Source organism: Erithacus rubecula, assembly GCF_903797595.1.
Source record: "Erithacus rubecula genome assembly, chromosome: 27".
In the NCBI taxonomy this organism is placed as follows: domain Eukaryota; kingdom Metazoa; phylum Chordata; class Aves; order Passeriformes; family Muscicapidae; genus Erithacus; species Erithacus rubecula.
The window spans coordinates 3842819-3858951 of NC_136679.1; the positions used below are offsets into that span (position 1 = coordinate 3842819).

The window sequence follows — 16133 nt, forward strand, 5'->3', positions numbered from 1 at the left end:
TGCCGGATCGGGGCCGGTTGCGGTTCCGGAGGGTCCCGGGGGCCGCGGGCCGAGCGGGGCAGCGCGGGGCTGCGGGGCCGGTTCTGTCAGGCACGGCTGGGGCAGCCCTGGGGACCTTCCGCGGCCCCGGCGCTCCAGCGGCGGGGGCGGGACTGTCGCGACAGAGAGCGGCCGTGGGGCGACGTGTCTGTCAGCCCGCGGCGCTGTTGCGACAGAGCAAGGGGTCCCGGCGCCGGCCGTGTGTCAGGGTATCGCGACAGGGGAGAGGTTCCCAGCTGCCACCCACGTGCGCGGCCTTTAGGCTGTCACTGTGGGGGACCGCAGGGCAGGAGTGTCACGATAAGATCGGGGTTGTCGGGCCAGTCCCAGCGCTGTTGTGACAGAAGTGGGTCCGCGAAGCCATCGCAGGCAGGACTGTCGCGACAGGAGCGGTCCCGGGGTGGATCCGGGGATGATGCCGGCCGGAGCTGTCCCGGCGCTGGAGCGGGAGCTGCGGGCGGCGCTGGCGGAGGACGAGCGGCGGCAGCGGGAGGGCGAGGCCAAGCTGCGGGCGCTGCGCCAGGGCGTCCCCGACTACAGCCAGTTCAGGTCCGGGGCTCGGGGCCCGGCGGGGCCGGGAACTCGTCCGGGGGCTGCGGGACCCCGAGCGCTGCTCTTGGGGCACTCGGGGAGCAGCAGCCTCGGGGTGCCCGGAGCAGCCCCGAGCACTGAGCCCGCTCGCCCCTGGCTGAGATTTGTCCCCAAACTCCTCAGTGTGCGCTGAGATCTGGCCCTGCTCCGTGGCCGGTGCCTGTAGTGGCCAGCAGTGGAATGGCACTGTCCCCTCTCCAGAACATTGTACCGTCCCCAGCAGGGGACACCTTCTGTCACTCCTTCCCATTCCCAGCCCATTTCCCAGTTCCATTCATGGATTCATAGCTGTCCCATTCCCCCATGCCACCTGCTCCCTGAGGGGCAGGAAAACACTTTCAAGTGGCTTCTCCCCCAAAATATCTTGCCAGTCCCTGTGATGGGATCCCTGGGGGATTTTAAGCTGGTTTATCCTTGTGTTGGTGGGGTCCTGCTCCTCCAGCCTGTCCAGCCCCTCTGGGTGATCCATACAGTCCAAAATCAGAATCTGGCTTGGAGAAGCAGCTTGAAGCCTCAAAGTGTTTTCTCTTGCCATGTGTCCCTCCTGTCCCTGTTCCCTTTAGGGAGATTGTGCTGGCCTCACACCTGAAGCCTCTGGAGAAGAAGGACAGGCTGGGACAGAGGAGGAATGTGCTGTGGAATCCCTGTGCAGCCCCAGCCAAGGCAGCACCCACCCACACTGTGGAGATCCCACAGGTGAGGGAGAGGCTGCAGGGGCCTCATCCACAGGTGGAAATGACTCAGAACTCATCTGGGTGTTAGTTGGAATGCAGGAGTTACTCAGGACTCACCCTGGGTGCAAGCCAGCACTCCCAGACCCCTGGAATATTCAGGTTTGGATCAGCTTGGGGTCAGGCTGGGCCCCTTCAAGAACAGTCTGCTCCATCCCTGTGGGAATGGAGGTCTGGCTGGACCCAGAGCTCCCTGTGCCCCCCATGGAGGCCAGGAACAGTGTGGGAGCTTCCCCTCCTGGCTGGGAGTAGCTCCCAGCTCCCAGCAGCTGCAGCTGGGACTCAGAGCCAGGACTGTGCACCAGGATCCTGCCTGGAGCAGCCTCTGGCTGCAGAGGTTGCCTGAGCACAGCCCATGCTTTAATGGTCATGGAAAAGGGCTGGGTTGGGTTAATCCTCACTGAGCATGATGAGCTCACTGAGTCCCTCACTGGTGGGAAACAGGGACAGGACATTTTCTGTCCAAGTCATTTGTGATTGGAGTCCCTCAGTCCTGCCCTTGCCATGAGCTCTGTCCACCCTGCAGTGTCCTGGTCACTGGATGTTCCCATGGATGTTTCCCACGATAAGGCAATTTCATGGATTGCCTTATAAACAATCCCAAGGGTTTATGATGCTGGGTTTCATTGACCTGTGTTTATTATAAGAACTTTTGCAATTCCTGAGTTGCAAAAATTGTGTTTCCTTGGACTGAGCAATGATCTCCCCAAGCAAATCCTGCTCCCAATCTCATCAGCACCAGGCTCAGATTTCCAGATCTCTCTCAGAGCTTTCCCCTCTGTGCTCAGCCCCAGCTGATGTCACTTTGCTTTGTTCCCTGGCTGTAGAAAAGCTGCACATTTGCCTCTTCCTTCCACCTGTGTGTCAGTGACCCAGCAGGGATGGGCTCAGTTAATTAGAGCTGGTATAAAATGGGATTTCCTTTACCCAGGAATGCCACTTGGACTCAGCTTTCAGCCTCTGCTCTGCCACAGACCCACCAATGCCAGCTGGTACCAGCACATTTTCTGGGGTTTGCATCTCCCACCTCTCCTCTGCCACTCCCTGTTATTTTCCTCTCAGTGCTCAGAGTGTTCCCTGCCCTGATCTCCTTGAGATCCCTTCCCAGGCAGTGCTGGTGCATCCAGGCAGAGAGTCTGACTCTGGTTGGGCTTGGGGTCACTCCACAACCATCTGTGTTCACACTGGGTGTCACATCTCCTCCACACTTCCCTTTTCCCCCTGCAGTTCCCTGTTTCTCAGGGTTAAAGGCATTTCCTTGTCTTTCCCTTTTCTCCCTCAGCAGCTCCTTGTGCTGCCAAAGCCCCTGGTGAAAACATCTCAGTGGTCCATGGGCTGATCAGAGTGAGGGGATCAAAGTCTTCAAGTGGGAACAAAACAAAAGGAACTGAGTGTCTCCTTTGTCCTTCAGGAGCTGGACCAGCTGCCCAGGACTGCTGCAGAATTTCACAGGGATTGGCGCAGATGCTTCAAAAGTGGCACAGAGAAATACCAGTTTTTGCTGGAGCTTGGAGGGGAGGCCTTGGGCAGGATCTTCCAGGCTGATGTGGGCTTTGGCCTCCTGGGGGAATTCCTGACAGTTTTGGCAGAGAACATCTGTCCTGGAGACAGAGCAGCCATCCTTCAGATCCTGCAGAGCCTGGTGGGCACCGGGCGCTTCGGGCTGAACGTGGCTCTCCTGAGCCAGGCAGAGAAGGAGAGCAGCCAGGGTTTGTTCAGGAAGCTGCAGAGCAGGGATTGTCAGGCTGCTGGCCAGCCTGGCAGCCCAGCCAGCTGTGAGGCAGGGAGGGAAACCCATGCCATGGACACCCACTTGGAAAAGGAAACTGAGGAGGAGAGGATGGTGGTGGAGCTGATGAAGTGTTACCAGGTCAGCTGAGGGAGCAGGAGCACCAGGATTCAGCAGAAACAGGGTAAAAGAGGCTCAGAAAAAAGTCAAAACTTGACTTTGCCATCACCCATGGCACAAATAAAGTTTAGCTCCCAAGCTGTGGTGCTGTGATCTCTGAGCAGGGTGTCCTCACAGATGGGTGTGGGAAAGTCTCTTGGATAAGGAGAAAACCAAGGGAAAAAAAACACTAAGTGGTAGTTTTGAAGGAGAAACCCAAACAAATGGCAGTCATCCCAGCAGCTGGAACCACATACTCCCATCTGCCCTGGAGAAACCCCCAGGCACCTGGTGGAGGGTCCAGGTTCATTCCCAGGCCTGGCATGGGAATATTGGGTTTTGTGGTGCCACTTGAGGGGACATGTGTGTCCCTGCACTCTGCTGTGGGGCCATTCCTCCTGCCTTTGCACTCCTGAGGATGGCTGAGGGCTGGAGACTTCAACATAAGAACATTCTGGAGTTACCCAAGATGGGGATGAAGGGTTTTGATGCCAGAACAGCCCCTGCTCTGGTGGGAACAGCACACTGCTTGAGTGGTGCCAAGGCTCAGGGTGAGGATGTCAGGGCTGGAAGCAGCCTGCTGCATCCCCACCTCTTGAGAAAGGCAAAATCCCTGGGGTTTGGTGGGAAGACTCAGGAGAAATGCAGTGGAGCAGAGATTGTGTGAATGGTGACAGAGGATGGGGCTGTGAAACCACTGGGAGCCTTTCCAGGTCAGCCAGTTCATGGTGACCTGAGCTGCAAAGAGTGGAGCTGAGGGGCCAGATGGAGTCTGTTGGGAATAAACATGAACTTCATCATCATCATCATGTTCATCCTCACCCACCTGGGCATCCAGGCAGGGTCCACTGGGAGCAAATATGGGCATCATCATCATCATCATCTTCATCATCCTTACCCACGTGGCATGGGTCACTGCTGGCAGGGATTCAAGAGCTATCCAGGCTGGAACATCCCCATGGGCACTCAGACACCCTGCACCATCCTCCCTTTGGAAATTCCCATCAACAGTCAAACACTGCCAAGTCCCTGTTCCCCCTCCCCTCGGGGCAGGAGTGGGACAGCAAGGACTGATGTGGGAAACTGTTTTGGCACAGCTCAGTAGGGACAGGCAGGATTTGGCAGTGCCAGGTGTTATGGGTTATGTTTTGACTAGCTCCTCTCCCTACCCCCCACCATGGAGCTGCCGGCCCCTCCCCCGGGCTGTTTTATCTAGCCGGGTGTTTTTCGGCTTTTGGGGCTTTTTTGCCGCTGCTTCCGCTGCTCGCTGCTTTGGCTGCTGCTTGCCGCTGCTTCTGCTGCCCCCCTGGCTGGGCTCTGGGAAGGGTCTGACACACATATAAGTCATCTGCACACAGATATCTTTGTGCCACGCTATCCAGGACCCGTGCCCAAAGGCTTTGAGGGTTAGCTCCCCTCATCACACCTTGGTCGATAACAGGATCATGAGACAGAGACCCCAAATGTCTCGCCTCAGAGCCATCCAAAACTGTGGCCTCCCCTGCTGCATCCCAGAGACGAACCAGCCAGCTAATAATAGATTCATCAGGTCTCCGGGTGTAATCTTTTCTTAAACCACGAAGATCCTTTAGGGAAAGGGATTCATTATTAGTCTCTGCTCTTCCATTACTTGTTTTAACTCCTGATTTTACATCAGGAGGTGTTGAAGGTCCCTCTCCAGCATCATCATCATCATCATCTTCCACTAGCCTATCAGTCTTCTTGGTGCGTTTCCCACTTCTCGTACTAGTAGCCACAGCCATTGGTTGGGGCTTGTTCTCCAGTTTAGCTGCTGGGTTTTGGCCTAGGGGGTTGGCTGCAACTTGAGTCACTGGGATAGGGGATAATTTATCTCCCTGTTCCCTCTCCTCTGTCTCCTGCTCTATAGTGCCTAGCAGGGTACGATATGCATCTGCCAGGGCCCAGCTCACTGCAATAATCCTTTTCTCTTTAGAACCATCCTGACCCTTCCCCTTTAAGTACCTTGCAACCTCAATCGGATTTTGAATCTGTTCTGATGGGAATTCCCAAATTATGGGGTCAGAAAACTCCTTTAAAATCTGGCCCATTTTCTCCCATTTGCCATTCCACTCAAGATTCCTCCTGCCCAGCTTGACTCCCAAATCAGGAGTCCTCCCAGCCCCTTTAGAAATCTCGGCCTTAATTTTGTATAAACTGCAAATGGTGCAACAAAGACTTAACAAATTAACTGCCAAAAAGATAATGTCCTTAATATTCAGGGAGGTCTGAATATTTTCTAATACAGATGTAACTAATTCAGAGGAGAGGAAAGGAAATAAAGGCAGAAAATCCTCTTTTCCTGCTGCTCCGCTAAGAAATAACACAAGCCATGATTTATATATTCCTGAAGCCGATTCTAACATTCTTATAAATCTCTTATATGCCATTATCACCAAGCCTAGCCCGATGAGTATTTTGGTTAATACCCCTTTAATACAAAAAGTTCGTATTAAAGAGAGCACCGGAGCTATCTCTGGATATGTAAACAAGCCCAACGACCATAACGGTATTAACACTTCAAAGAAACTTAATAACCACCCATACAGGCAGGCTCCCACAACAAAAGACATTCTGGATTCAATAGACATACCAATACCAACAGTTGAAAACAAAATATTATTAGAATAAAGTTTTTTCCACTTTTCTGGCTTCCCCGTACGGGCCACCAAAAAAATTTGTCCAAGTTTGGGACAAATTTTAGGAAAAAAAGACCTCCAAAGGGTCCCCTCCCCCCTTACAATTCCTTCCTTCACTAAGCTCGGAAAGAATTTTCTTCAGGGGAAAGTGGAAAAAACTTTTTATTAACAAAATACAAAAGAAACACTTCCCAGCACAGACCCAAATTGAGATAAACTCGGCAGATCTTCGCCGGGAAGGGCAGCAGAGCTTCTTTGGCAGACTCCCAGAGGTGGTCTCCGAAGTTCAGATCCGTGTCCTCTGGAGCCGGTGCAAATCTTAGGGACGGGGGGGGAAAGGGAGAGGGGCAGCTTAGGCAGCCGGGGGGGGAAAAGCAGCTGAGCAGCTGAGGGGACGGGGGCAGGGGGGCGGCAAAAGCAGCAGCCAAAGCAGCGAGCAGCGGAAGCAGCGGCAAAAAAGCCCCAAAAGCCGAAAAACACCCGGCTAGATAAAACAGCCCGGGGGAGGGGCCGGCAGCTCCATGGTGGGGGGTAGGGAGAGGAGCTAGTCAAAACATAACCCATAACACCAGGGTTTGCTCCAGGTGGGATTTCACACTGCCAGGATTTGTTCCTGGCTCTGCCACTGCTGGGCAGTGGGGGTTAAAGCTCAATAAAGTCCTTTTCAAAAGAATACTTGGAGCTGGTGCAAAATGTTCTGGCCAAACTGTGTAGAGTTCTTGATCTGCACCAATGATTTATTACAGCTGTTTTTCTAAGAGGCTGCTAAAAACATCCACCAAACTATTTTAATCCAATTAATACTTGCTTTTCTCACCCTTGTTTGCCTTGTTTTCCATGGTGAGTACTGTGTGTCCCAAACCCTGAATGTTCCTTTTGAGCTCCTCAGCTGGAGCAAATCCATACCTTTTAACTTTTGTTTTGTTTTAAATTGTGAAGGAAAAAAATATTTTTCAAACTGATCTGGTGATTTTCTTCAGAAATGGCTGCTTTTGGGGTGTTTTAGCTCAGCACAGTTGGGAGTCAATGTTTTATGCCTGACAAAGTCATCTCAAACATCCCCCAAAGGTTGTGACATCTCTGCAGGGTTTTGGTGGACACTTAATCCTCAGCATTGAGCAGGATGTGCCCTCCAGGTTCATCTCCTTTTTCTGAGGATGTGGCTTGAGGATTCCAACAAAAATCTCTCTGTCCAGAAGGGCACTGAGGGTCCAGCAATGCTCTGGCCCTTGAACCATGTTGATGATGTGCAGGATCTCCCCAGCTGAGAGTTGGGAGCTTCCCAGGAGCTGCAGCCTGGGATTGTGTGGGGAAGGAGCTGGGTTTGAGGGTGAAGAACCTGCAACAGATCCCTGATTCCCTCCTGGGAAGGGGATTTCTCCCACCCCACTGCTGGCAGTGGGTGTTATCCCTGCACCCCTCCCCTCTGTTCAGTCCCCTGTGGAGTGTATCCGTGCCCTGGGGCTCAGCCCTGAGCACATCCCCCTGCAACATTAGGATTGGTTTGGGCTCCCAGAGGCCCCCAGATAATCCCAAAATCCCACTGCTCTTGCTGCAGAGAGGTGGATGCAGGCACAGCCATGGGAGCTCAGTGTGTTCATTAGCTTTATTCTCATCCCGAGCTGCAGCTCGTTAGTGCATTAATTCAGTTAGGCATTAGTGCATTAATTCAGTAGCAAGGGAGGCTGCTCGTGGTGTCCCAGCCCTGCACCATCCCCCTGCATTCCCACCCTGGACACCACCAGAGAGGGGACAAGGGGATGGCAGCCAAGGGCAGCTGTGTGCTCATCCCCAAGGCTGGCAGGGCACGGCAGTGCTGCTGGGTTCCTATGTCAGGTCCTGCTCAGGTCAGTGGCTTCAGCCAAGGCTGCAGGTGGCACCTTGTGCTGTGAGACCCTCACAGGTGCCCCAACACCTTCCTTCTCCTCCTCTGCACCCCTCTCCTCTCCATTTTCACCTGCACGAGATTCCCCTGCCATAGGGATGTGGGTCACCCCTCACAATGAGCCACTCAGATCTGCTTTTTCCTGCCAGTGTTGGAGACACAGTGGTCACAGTGGGATCAGGACAGTCCCATAGCTCTGTGCCAGGAGAAGCCCTTGAGGCCACTGTGCAGCCCCACAACCCACCCCGGGCATCCCAGCACCCTCAGGAACCCTCCTGACGCCTGTTTTGTCACCCCTTGACACCATCCCAAGAGCTCCCCTTCCTCCACCCCTGCCCCTCCATCCTCCCAGCTGAGCTCCCCCAGCGCTTGGTGACAGGGAAATGTCCCTCTCCAGCCGGTACCTCGCACCCCGCATCCCCCACCCGAGGGTGCTCAGGCTCTGGGTGCACTGGGGACACGGAGGAGGATCTCCCAGACCAGAGAGTGGATGCAGGGAGACCCTCTGGGCACCATCGTGTTGTCTGATCGGTGCAGAGGACAGCCTCTGTCCCTGGACACCCAGGATGAGGCAGGAATGGCCCCCAGACCCCCGGCACCCGGGAATGCGGCTCTCCGTTGGGGAGCTCGGCTTCGCGGGATCCCCGGGCGCTGCGCTGGCTGCCAGCCCCTGCCGGACCCTGGGCACGGGCACGGAGGGAGATGGGGGGGCACGGGGGGGAGATGCCCCCGCAGAGGCGCCCCCGCTCCTCCCGTGCCCGGCCCGGCGGGACCCGCGGAGCTGCGGCTGCTGCGGCTCCCCCGCCCTACGGCCCCTCCTTATGCTCCTGCTTGGACTCCTTCTGCACCTGGAGGGGGAGCAGAGGGACCGTCAGCCCGGGATGGGGTTCTGCCACCGGCTGAACAGGGACAGGGACAGGACAGTTTTCTCTACGAGCTGCCAGCCTCAGCTCCACCATGACCCAGGGCACATCGTGCCATACTCTCTGGGATCACTGCTCCCTGCCTGGGCTGCTTGTGGGGCTCAGGGATGGTGGCCCCTTGTGCAAGTCCCTTGGGGAGGTGGGGATGGAGCCTGGGTGACACAAATGAGGATTTCCCACCTCTCCGTCTCGGGTCTCCACGGTTTTGACCACGATGCTCCTCTTCACATGGGCTTCTGTCACAGATTTGGTGTCCAGGCTGGTCTCTGGGGAACACAGGCAGGACAAGGCAGTGACACCCTGCCCAGGGTATGGCCTTCCAGCCACACTCAGGAGGAGAAGCCCAAAGAAAATGGATTGGGCTGGAAACGCCTGAACCATGAGAGACAGCACCCCTGGGGACACAACCAGCCTCAGGGACATGATTGGTTTTGGGATGTGGCAGGCTGTAGGATCTGATGCATCCTGGGGACATAGTTGAGCTGCAGGGACAGTTGGGGACATTTCTGGCCTTGGAGATGTTGTCGACCATGGGGACATGGATGGCTTTGGGATGTGATTGAGCTTGGGGACAAGGTTGTCCTTGGGGACACAGTTGTGACTGAGGAACACAGTTGGCCTTGGGGATATGGTTGTCATTGAGGATATGATGATGTGATCAGTGTTGAGGACATCATTGGCCTTGGAGACATGTTCAGCCTTGGGGATACGGCCATGGCACCCTCCTCCCCCACCCTGGGAGCACCAGGAGTCCTGGTTCCCTGAGATTCAGAGAAAAACCTCCTGATTCCTCTGAATGGGGCAGGGATGGCAAAGGTGGCTTCTCCTGCTACAGAGCCCCCAGAAGCCACCCCAGTTTTTGCCACCATCCCAGTCCCTGTGCCCACACGTGGGGCACAGCCTCACCTTGGATCTGCAGCTTAGAGAAGCTCTGCACAGGGATGGTGATCCTGCAGGGACAACGGGACCATGGGGAAGAGCACGAGGTCCTGCTGTCCCCCAGCTCCACCTGCCTGGGGCTGTGGCAGCAGGACTGGAGGATGGTCCCCAACCCAGCCAGACACCCCAGAGGGACCATGAGGACTTGGGCTGGGCTGGGGTGAGGGGCAGGACAGAGCTGTCACCAGCTGTCACCTGCTCTCCTCGCCCTCCAGCAGCTTGCGGTACGTGGTGATCTCCATGTCCAGGGCCAGCTTGATGCTGAGCAGCTCCTGGTAGTGCTGCAGGTGCTGGGCCATCTCCTCCTTGAGGCTCTGCATCTCTTCCTCCAGCTGCTGCACCGTGTCCTGGTATCCCGCTGTCTCCAGGGCATAGCGCTCCTCCAGCTGCCCCAGCTGCCTCTCCAGGAACTCATTCTGGGGACCAGGGGGGGCCGTGACACCCTCCATGGCCACCTTCTCCCAGCACTGGGGGCTCTCCCCAGTGCCCATCCAGGTGGTCCTGCCAGGGAGCCCCTGATGGTGGTGGCTCCCTGAGGCCGTGTCCCTGCCCTTGCAGCCCATGGCTGTCACCTACCGAGCCCCGCAGAGCCTCCAGGTGGCAGCTGAGGGCCTGCAGCTGCCGCCGGTACTCGCTGGCCTCGTGCTTGGCCGCCCTCAAGGCCTCGGCGTGCCGGGCGGCCGCGTCCGTCAGGTCTGCAAACTGGGACAGGGGACGTGTGCCATAGGATGGGACAGGGCAGGGACGTGGTCTGGTGGGACAGTGTGGGAACACAGCCCTGCTCTGCTCCACAGCAGGGACATGGCCCCAGGAACACTTGGCAAGGAGAAACATCCCTGGCACAAACGGGGAGAGCAGAGATCCTGAACCCCGCACATCACCAAGAACCACCCAACCCTGAGATCAACCCCAGCCCCGAGATGGTGACACCCCGGGAGGGGACAGCCAGGCCAGCCATCTGTGGGTGACCAGCTCCCACTGCACCTTGGACTTGTACCACTCCTGGGTCTCCTGGGCATTGCTGGTGGCCATGGCCTCGTACTGGCTGCGGATGTGGCGCAGGGCGGCCGTCAGCTCCGGCTTGCTCGCGTCCACCTCGACCTGCACCCGCCGCCGGGCCAGCTGCTCCTGCAGCTCCCGCAGCTCCTGTGGGGACAGGGGGGTCAGGGCAGCCCCCTGAAGCTGGGACCCCAGCCCCAGAGCAGGGTTACCTCCTCGTGGACCTTGTGGAGGAAGGTGATCTCGTCCTGCAGGGTCCCCACGCGCCGCTCCAGGTCCAGGCGAGCCAAGGCAGCATTGTCCACGTCCTGTCACCGTGGGGGGACAGCAGGGACTGTCCCAACTGGCCACAAGGGTCTCCTCTGTCCTGAGCTGCCTGGTCATGTTCATTCCCCCCAATCTCACCCAGCCCTGCCTTTGTCCATCACAGCATTTCCAGTCCCTCATTGCCTGCTCCTGCCATGCCCATCCATGCTCCATATCTGTCCATCCCTGCCCTTCCCATTCATCCCTGCTCCATTCCTGTTCCCTACTATTGTAACACATACCAGTCCCTCAGTTCCTGCTCCTGCCCATCCCTGCTACCTCCCTTCCTGTCCCTGCTATGTCCTTGTCCACCCCCACCCCATCCCTGCCCATTCCCACAGGAAGCCCAGCCGGGAACTGGCCCGTGCTCTCACCTGCCTGTAGGCAGCCAGGTTGCTCTCAGCCTCCAGCCTCAGAGTCACCTCATCCTGCAGCCTGTGCCAGAGCAGAGGCACAGTTACATGTCCAGCACCATTGCTGGTCACTCTCAGCCCACGGACAGACCCCCCTAGGCCAACACAGCCCCACAGCACCAGCACCCCCCAACCCAGGTCAGCTCTTGTGCCCACCCCACACACACCCCTACACCATCCCATACTGATCCCAGGGGTCACCCATATCCCATGACAGTCCTGGTGCACACCAGGCCCTGGTGCCCAGGGCTACCCTGCTCCTGTCTCAGGTATAGGAGCTGCTGCTCCTATTTCTGACCCCTGGGTACACCCTGGACTTCATTCTCATCCCAGGGGTCACCCTGCTCCTTGTCACCACCACGGTTCCCATCACCAGAAAGATCCTGATCACCATCCTGATGTCCATGCTGGTCCCTGCTGCCACTTGTGATTCCAGTGCCCCCTCTGACCTGGTAGTCCCCCTGACACCCATTCCAAGTGGGCCACTCTGGTTCCCAGGCTCCCCCAAGCTGGACAGTGCCTTACTTCTGCTGGAGGCTGCCGAGGTCCTGGGCCAGGTTGTCCCTGTCCATCTCCAGGCGAGCCTTGGCGGTGGCCAGGTGCTCCAGGCGGCGCCGCAGCTCCCGCAGCTCCTCCCGGTGGATGTCGGCGTGCGAGGGCTCCTGGCCCCGCGCCTGGCTCAGCTCCAGCGCCAGCACCTTGTTCTGCTGCTCCAACTGCCGCACCTTCTCGATGTAGCTGGCGAAGCGGTCGTTGAGCTCCATCATCTCCACCTTCTCGTTGGTCCGCGTCTCCCTGAACTCCGAGTTGAGCGCGGTGGCCAGCGAGAAATCCACCGTGCCCGAGCCCGGGCGGGGGCTCAGCCGGGGGCTGCGGGATGCCCGGGGCCGGCCCGGGGGGCTACGGGGGCGCACCCGGTACCCGGGCACGGAGGGGCCGAGGCGGCGGCCGGAGGAGGACAGGCGCCGGCTCTCCATGGCGGGCGGTGGGCGCGGTGTGCCCGGCCCGGGGTTTTATGCAGCCCCGGAGCCCCGGGCAGCAGCCAGGGGCCGGCACGGCGCCAGCAGGGGTGGCTGTGCCCTGGCACCCGGCCCTGGCACCGCGACACAGCCCCTGCCCACCCGCGGGCACTGCGGGGCTGGGGGGATGTGCCAGGGTGGGGACACAGCGGTGGCCGCGGGTCCCCCTCGCTGACCATCGCTGGTGCCTGGGGTGCTGCTGATGAGCACCGGCTGCTCAGTGACCGGAGCCTCCGGGTCTGTTGCAAGCGCTGGCTGGTGGCCCCGGAGCCTCGGTCCCCGTCCCAAATCCGGGCAGGTGTTCAGGTGTTCATCCCGCACGCCTGAGTGTGCATGGCCATGTCACACAGTCTGGGGGCCTTTTGCCCCTGGTGGCACATGGCAGGGGCCAGGACTGGCTGCCAGGGGCTTTCCGCAGCAGCTGAAAGGGGCTTTGTGCGGAGCCAGAGCCGTGGCACAGCCGGGAAGGACCTTGGTGCCAGGGCACGGCACTGCCGGGAATGTGGGGGACCGGATCCAGGGGCGGGCACGGGGCCCGTCCCTCCCAGTCACAGCATAATGGCGCAAACTGGGGCATGGCTGGGTCTTGGGCACGGGGAGGGGATGGGGGCGTTCTGGGGACATGAGCGACACGTGGGGGCACCAGGGTGGGTGCCCCGAGAGGCAGCCGGGGTGAAGCTGGGGGACAGGGGGGTCCCTGGGACTCTGCTGCAGGGACAGGGACAGGGACAGGGACAGGGACAGGGACAGGGACAGGGACAGGGACAGGGACAGGGACGGGACAGGGACAGGGACGGCAGCAGGGATGGGGACTGGCCCCGCCGCTGGCAGCAGATGGCAGCCGCTGGCCGGGAAAGGCTCCTGCCTGCCCTGGGACGGGGACATCCCGCTGGACCACGGCCACCATCACTAGGCCACCAACAGTGGCCCTTGAGGAGGGCTGTGACAACGGTTGTGTCCCTGTGGGTGCATTCTGGGGAGACCCAGAGCCAGCAAGGACCGTACTGGTGGGACTGGTGGGACTGGGACAGCTCCCACATCCTTCTTTAATCCCCCGCAGCTCCCTGTCTCTAGCCAGCGCCGTGTTCCCCCGGCTGTCCTGTGCTTGTGTCACCAGTTGTGCCCACAGAAATTCCAGGTTTGGGACACCTACACATCCCCAGTGGCTCTTGTGTCCCCAGACAACAGTGGCATCCCTGGAGACACGTGCTGTGTCACAGCTCTAGTGACAGGGAGCCTCCCTCCCCGGGGTGCCCAGCAGGTGGAGGGGGGACACAGCAGGGGCTGGGGAGCTTTGGGGTCCTGTGTGGGCACCCCCTGCTCCCCAGGGATTGGTTCTCTCCGGGCTCCCACGCAGCGGGATCAAAGCACGGCAGCGGCGGGAGGCAGAGCTGGGCTCCCCCTCCTCCTGCTCCCCAGCCCCCCTTAATGAGACAAACGAACTGGGAGTTTTAATTGGCAGCCTCCAGGCTCAAGGAGACAAAGGTGAGTTGAGCTGCTGCCGGGCAGGGAAGGAGCCAGGAAGAGCTGGTGACCCGTGGGACAGCAGCACACACGGATCTGTCCCCATGCCAGCCCTGCTCCCAGGGAGGAGTGCTGCAGGGAGCCAGAGGTGACAGTGCCAGATGTGCCCTGGCATGGCAGGGAAGTGGATCACAAGGGTGCTTGGAACACTGGTCCCTGGGTTGGGTGCTTGGGGGTCTGTGTCCCAGAGTGGGGGCATCACATGGGGATGGTGATGGGATTGGAGCAGGGGGGAGATACAGAACAAAACCTTTTCCTCATCACTCTACAGAGTGTCAGGCCCCAGGAGGTTTCCCCACCACTCAACTGCACTTTGGGACAGTGAGAAGGATGCCCAGACCTCCCCGGGCCCAGAAGAGGGTGCAGAGACGCCCACAGGACCCTGGGGTGATGGAGATGGGGAAAAGCCACAATGGAGCCCAACCCCACAGAAACTGCCTTTTTCAGAGCAGCTCCTGAACCCTGGATCCCCTTATGGGGAGTCCCATGGGAGCCCAAAAGGGAACGGTTAGAGGGCTGTCAGGCTGCCTGGGCAGATGGAGGCTCTGGCTGTCACTGCAGCCTGAGCCTGGTGCCTCGCCCTTGCTGCTTGCAGGGAGCAGCCCAGGTGTCTGGATGCTTTTCCAGCCAGCTCCCAGCTGGGCTTGTTGGTGGGTCCTGGATTCCTGCCTGCACAAATCCCTGAGCTGTGCTGGAAATCTGCCCTTCCTGCTGCCAGCTCTGCCTCCCAACAAGCAAACCACGGCTGGTGAGGATTCAGCAGCAGTCCTCAGCTTCCAGCACCTCTGTCCCTGCAGGGGCTGTTCCTGGAGGTGTGAGGGGGTTACAGGGCAGTGGGGGAAGCACATTGGATCCTACTGGGTGATTTTTAAGGATTCAGAGGGAAAGGCATGGAGCAGTGCTGCTGGGTGAGCCTGCACCAGCCCTGGGCTTGGCACCCACAGCCCTGGGGACACTGTCAGGCTGCCTGGGGGCCGAGTTTGGTGGCAAAGTCCCCAGGGAGAGTCAGGCCTGGAGCTGCCTCTGTGTGTGAGCCCACCCCCGCTCATGCTGGGGCTTTGGGTGGGTGTGTTGCCCTTCAAAGACCCAACCAGCTGTGCCCTGCCCCATCACTGGATGTGGGAGATGCAGATGGTTTCCACAGCTCTATCTCTTCCTGCCTCCATCCCTGATTTTGCTTCTCATGTCATCACCAGGTGTTTGGCTCAGCACCACTGACAGACATGGTTCAAATATCAGAGCAGTGCTGGGACCCACAATGCCCTCCTGCACAGCAGGATTTCTCTTGGGAATGCTGAAATCCTTGAGTCACATCCACAAACAGGAGATGAGCCTGGAGGGCACATCCTGCTCCTGCTGAAACTCTGCAGAAATGCCACCACCTTTGGGATGGTAAGATAACTCTGTCAGGCACAAATATTGACCCCCAATTCTGTGCTGAGTTGGGTTAGTTAAGAGCACCTCAAAAGCAGAGAGAGCTCTGAAGAAAATTGCCAGATTAATTTGAAAAAAACCCAAACTATTTTCCCTTCAAAAAGTCGAAAACAAACATTGAAAAAAATGTTAAAACCAAAATCTGTGAAAGTGGACATTAGAAATTTCCTATGTGAGGGTGACCCGAGGTGCCCAAGTGTCCTGTGGGGGAGCTGCTATAACTTGGCTGGTTTCCTGAGCAGCAGGTAGCTGTAGCGGGACAGGTGGATGAGGAAGAAGATGGAGATGATGATGGCAAAGCAGATGCCCACAGTCCTCATGACGAAGATCGACTCGGGGTCGGTGGGGCTGCGCTGGCGCCGGGGCTCGTAGGTGACAGTGAGCTGGAAGCCGGCCACCAGCTCTCCCTCCCGCCAGCAGAAGTAGGTGGCTTTGTCCCTCCTGCGCACTTGCTGCAGGTGCAGGTGGTTCCCGTGGTCGATGAAGAGCCTCATGTTCTTCCTGGCCCCCAGCAGGTAGCGGGAGCGGTAGAGCCGGACGGAGCCCTTGTCCCAGGCCACGGCGTGCTCCGGCCGCGCGCCCGGACACGAGATCACCAGGTCGGTTTTGGGGGGCTGCCTGTGGTACTGGATGGGGACATTGGGCAGCTGGGGCTTCTTGCCCACCTTGAAAATGATGTTGGAGATGGACTGCACGCCCTCCTTGGGCGCTTCCTTCTCCGGGCAAGGGGCCAGGCAGCTCCTGACGGCCACCTCGGGGCTGCGGAGGCGGAGGAGGCTGGGGAA

General features: G+C 58.5%; 3 protein-coding genes across 3 annotated transcripts in view; 1 reads left to right on the top strand and 2 right to left on the bottom strand.

Annotated features, from left to right (window-relative positions):
• Positions 1-252: 252 nt before the first annotated feature.
• DNAAF19 (dynein axonemal assembly factor 19) lies at positions 253-3901 on the top strand. Its single transcript, XM_079327794.1, has 3 exons — positions 253-588; positions 1194-1326; positions 2773-3901. Exons 1-3 carry the CDS (start codon positions 452-454, stop codon positions 3238-3240), a joined length of 738 nt encoding a protein of 245 aa, XP_079183920.1. The 5' UTR covers positions 253-451; the 3' UTR covers positions 3241-3901.
• Positions 3902-8572: 4671 nt separating this feature from the next.
• On the bottom strand, positions 8573-12348 carry GFAP (glial fibrillary acidic protein; the record flags this gene model as incomplete). The annotated part of the gene is made up of 9 exons (XM_079328048.1): positions 8573-8639; positions 8895-8980; positions 9621-9664; positions 9849-10069; positions 10230-10355; positions 10638-10799; positions 10865-10960; positions 11333-11393; positions 11897-12348. 9 exons carry the CDS (start codon positions 12346-12348, stop codon positions 8598-8600), a joined length of 1290 nt encoding a protein of 429 aa, XP_079184174.1. The 3' UTR covers positions 8573-8597.
• Positions 12349-15423: 3075 nt separating this feature from the next.
• Positions 15424-16133, bottom strand: part of FAM187A (family with sequence similarity 187 member A) — a 1442-nt gene continuing 732 nt past the window's right edge. The window contains exon 1 of the mRNA XM_079327735.1: positions 15424-16133. This exon is cut by the window's right edge and continues 732 nt beyond it. Coding sequence (XP_079183861.1) covers positions 15564-16133 — 570 coding nt within the window. The 3' untranslated portion in view covers positions 15424-15563.

Excerpts from the sequence above, each read along its gene's own strand:
- DNAAF19 (XM_079327794.1), top strand. The coding sequence starts at position 452 with ATGATGCCGGCCGGAGCTGTCCCGGCGCTGGAGCGGGAGCTGCGGGCG. Across the intron at positions 589-1,193 it reads CCCGACTACAGCCAGTTCAG|GGAGATTGTGCTGGCCTCAC; the intron begins GTCCGGGGCTCG and ends TGTTCCCTTTAG. Across the intron at positions 1,327-2,772 it reads ACACTGTGGAGATCCCACAG|GAGCTGGACCAGCTGCCCAG; the intron begins GTGAGGGAGAGG and ends TTTGTCCTTCAG.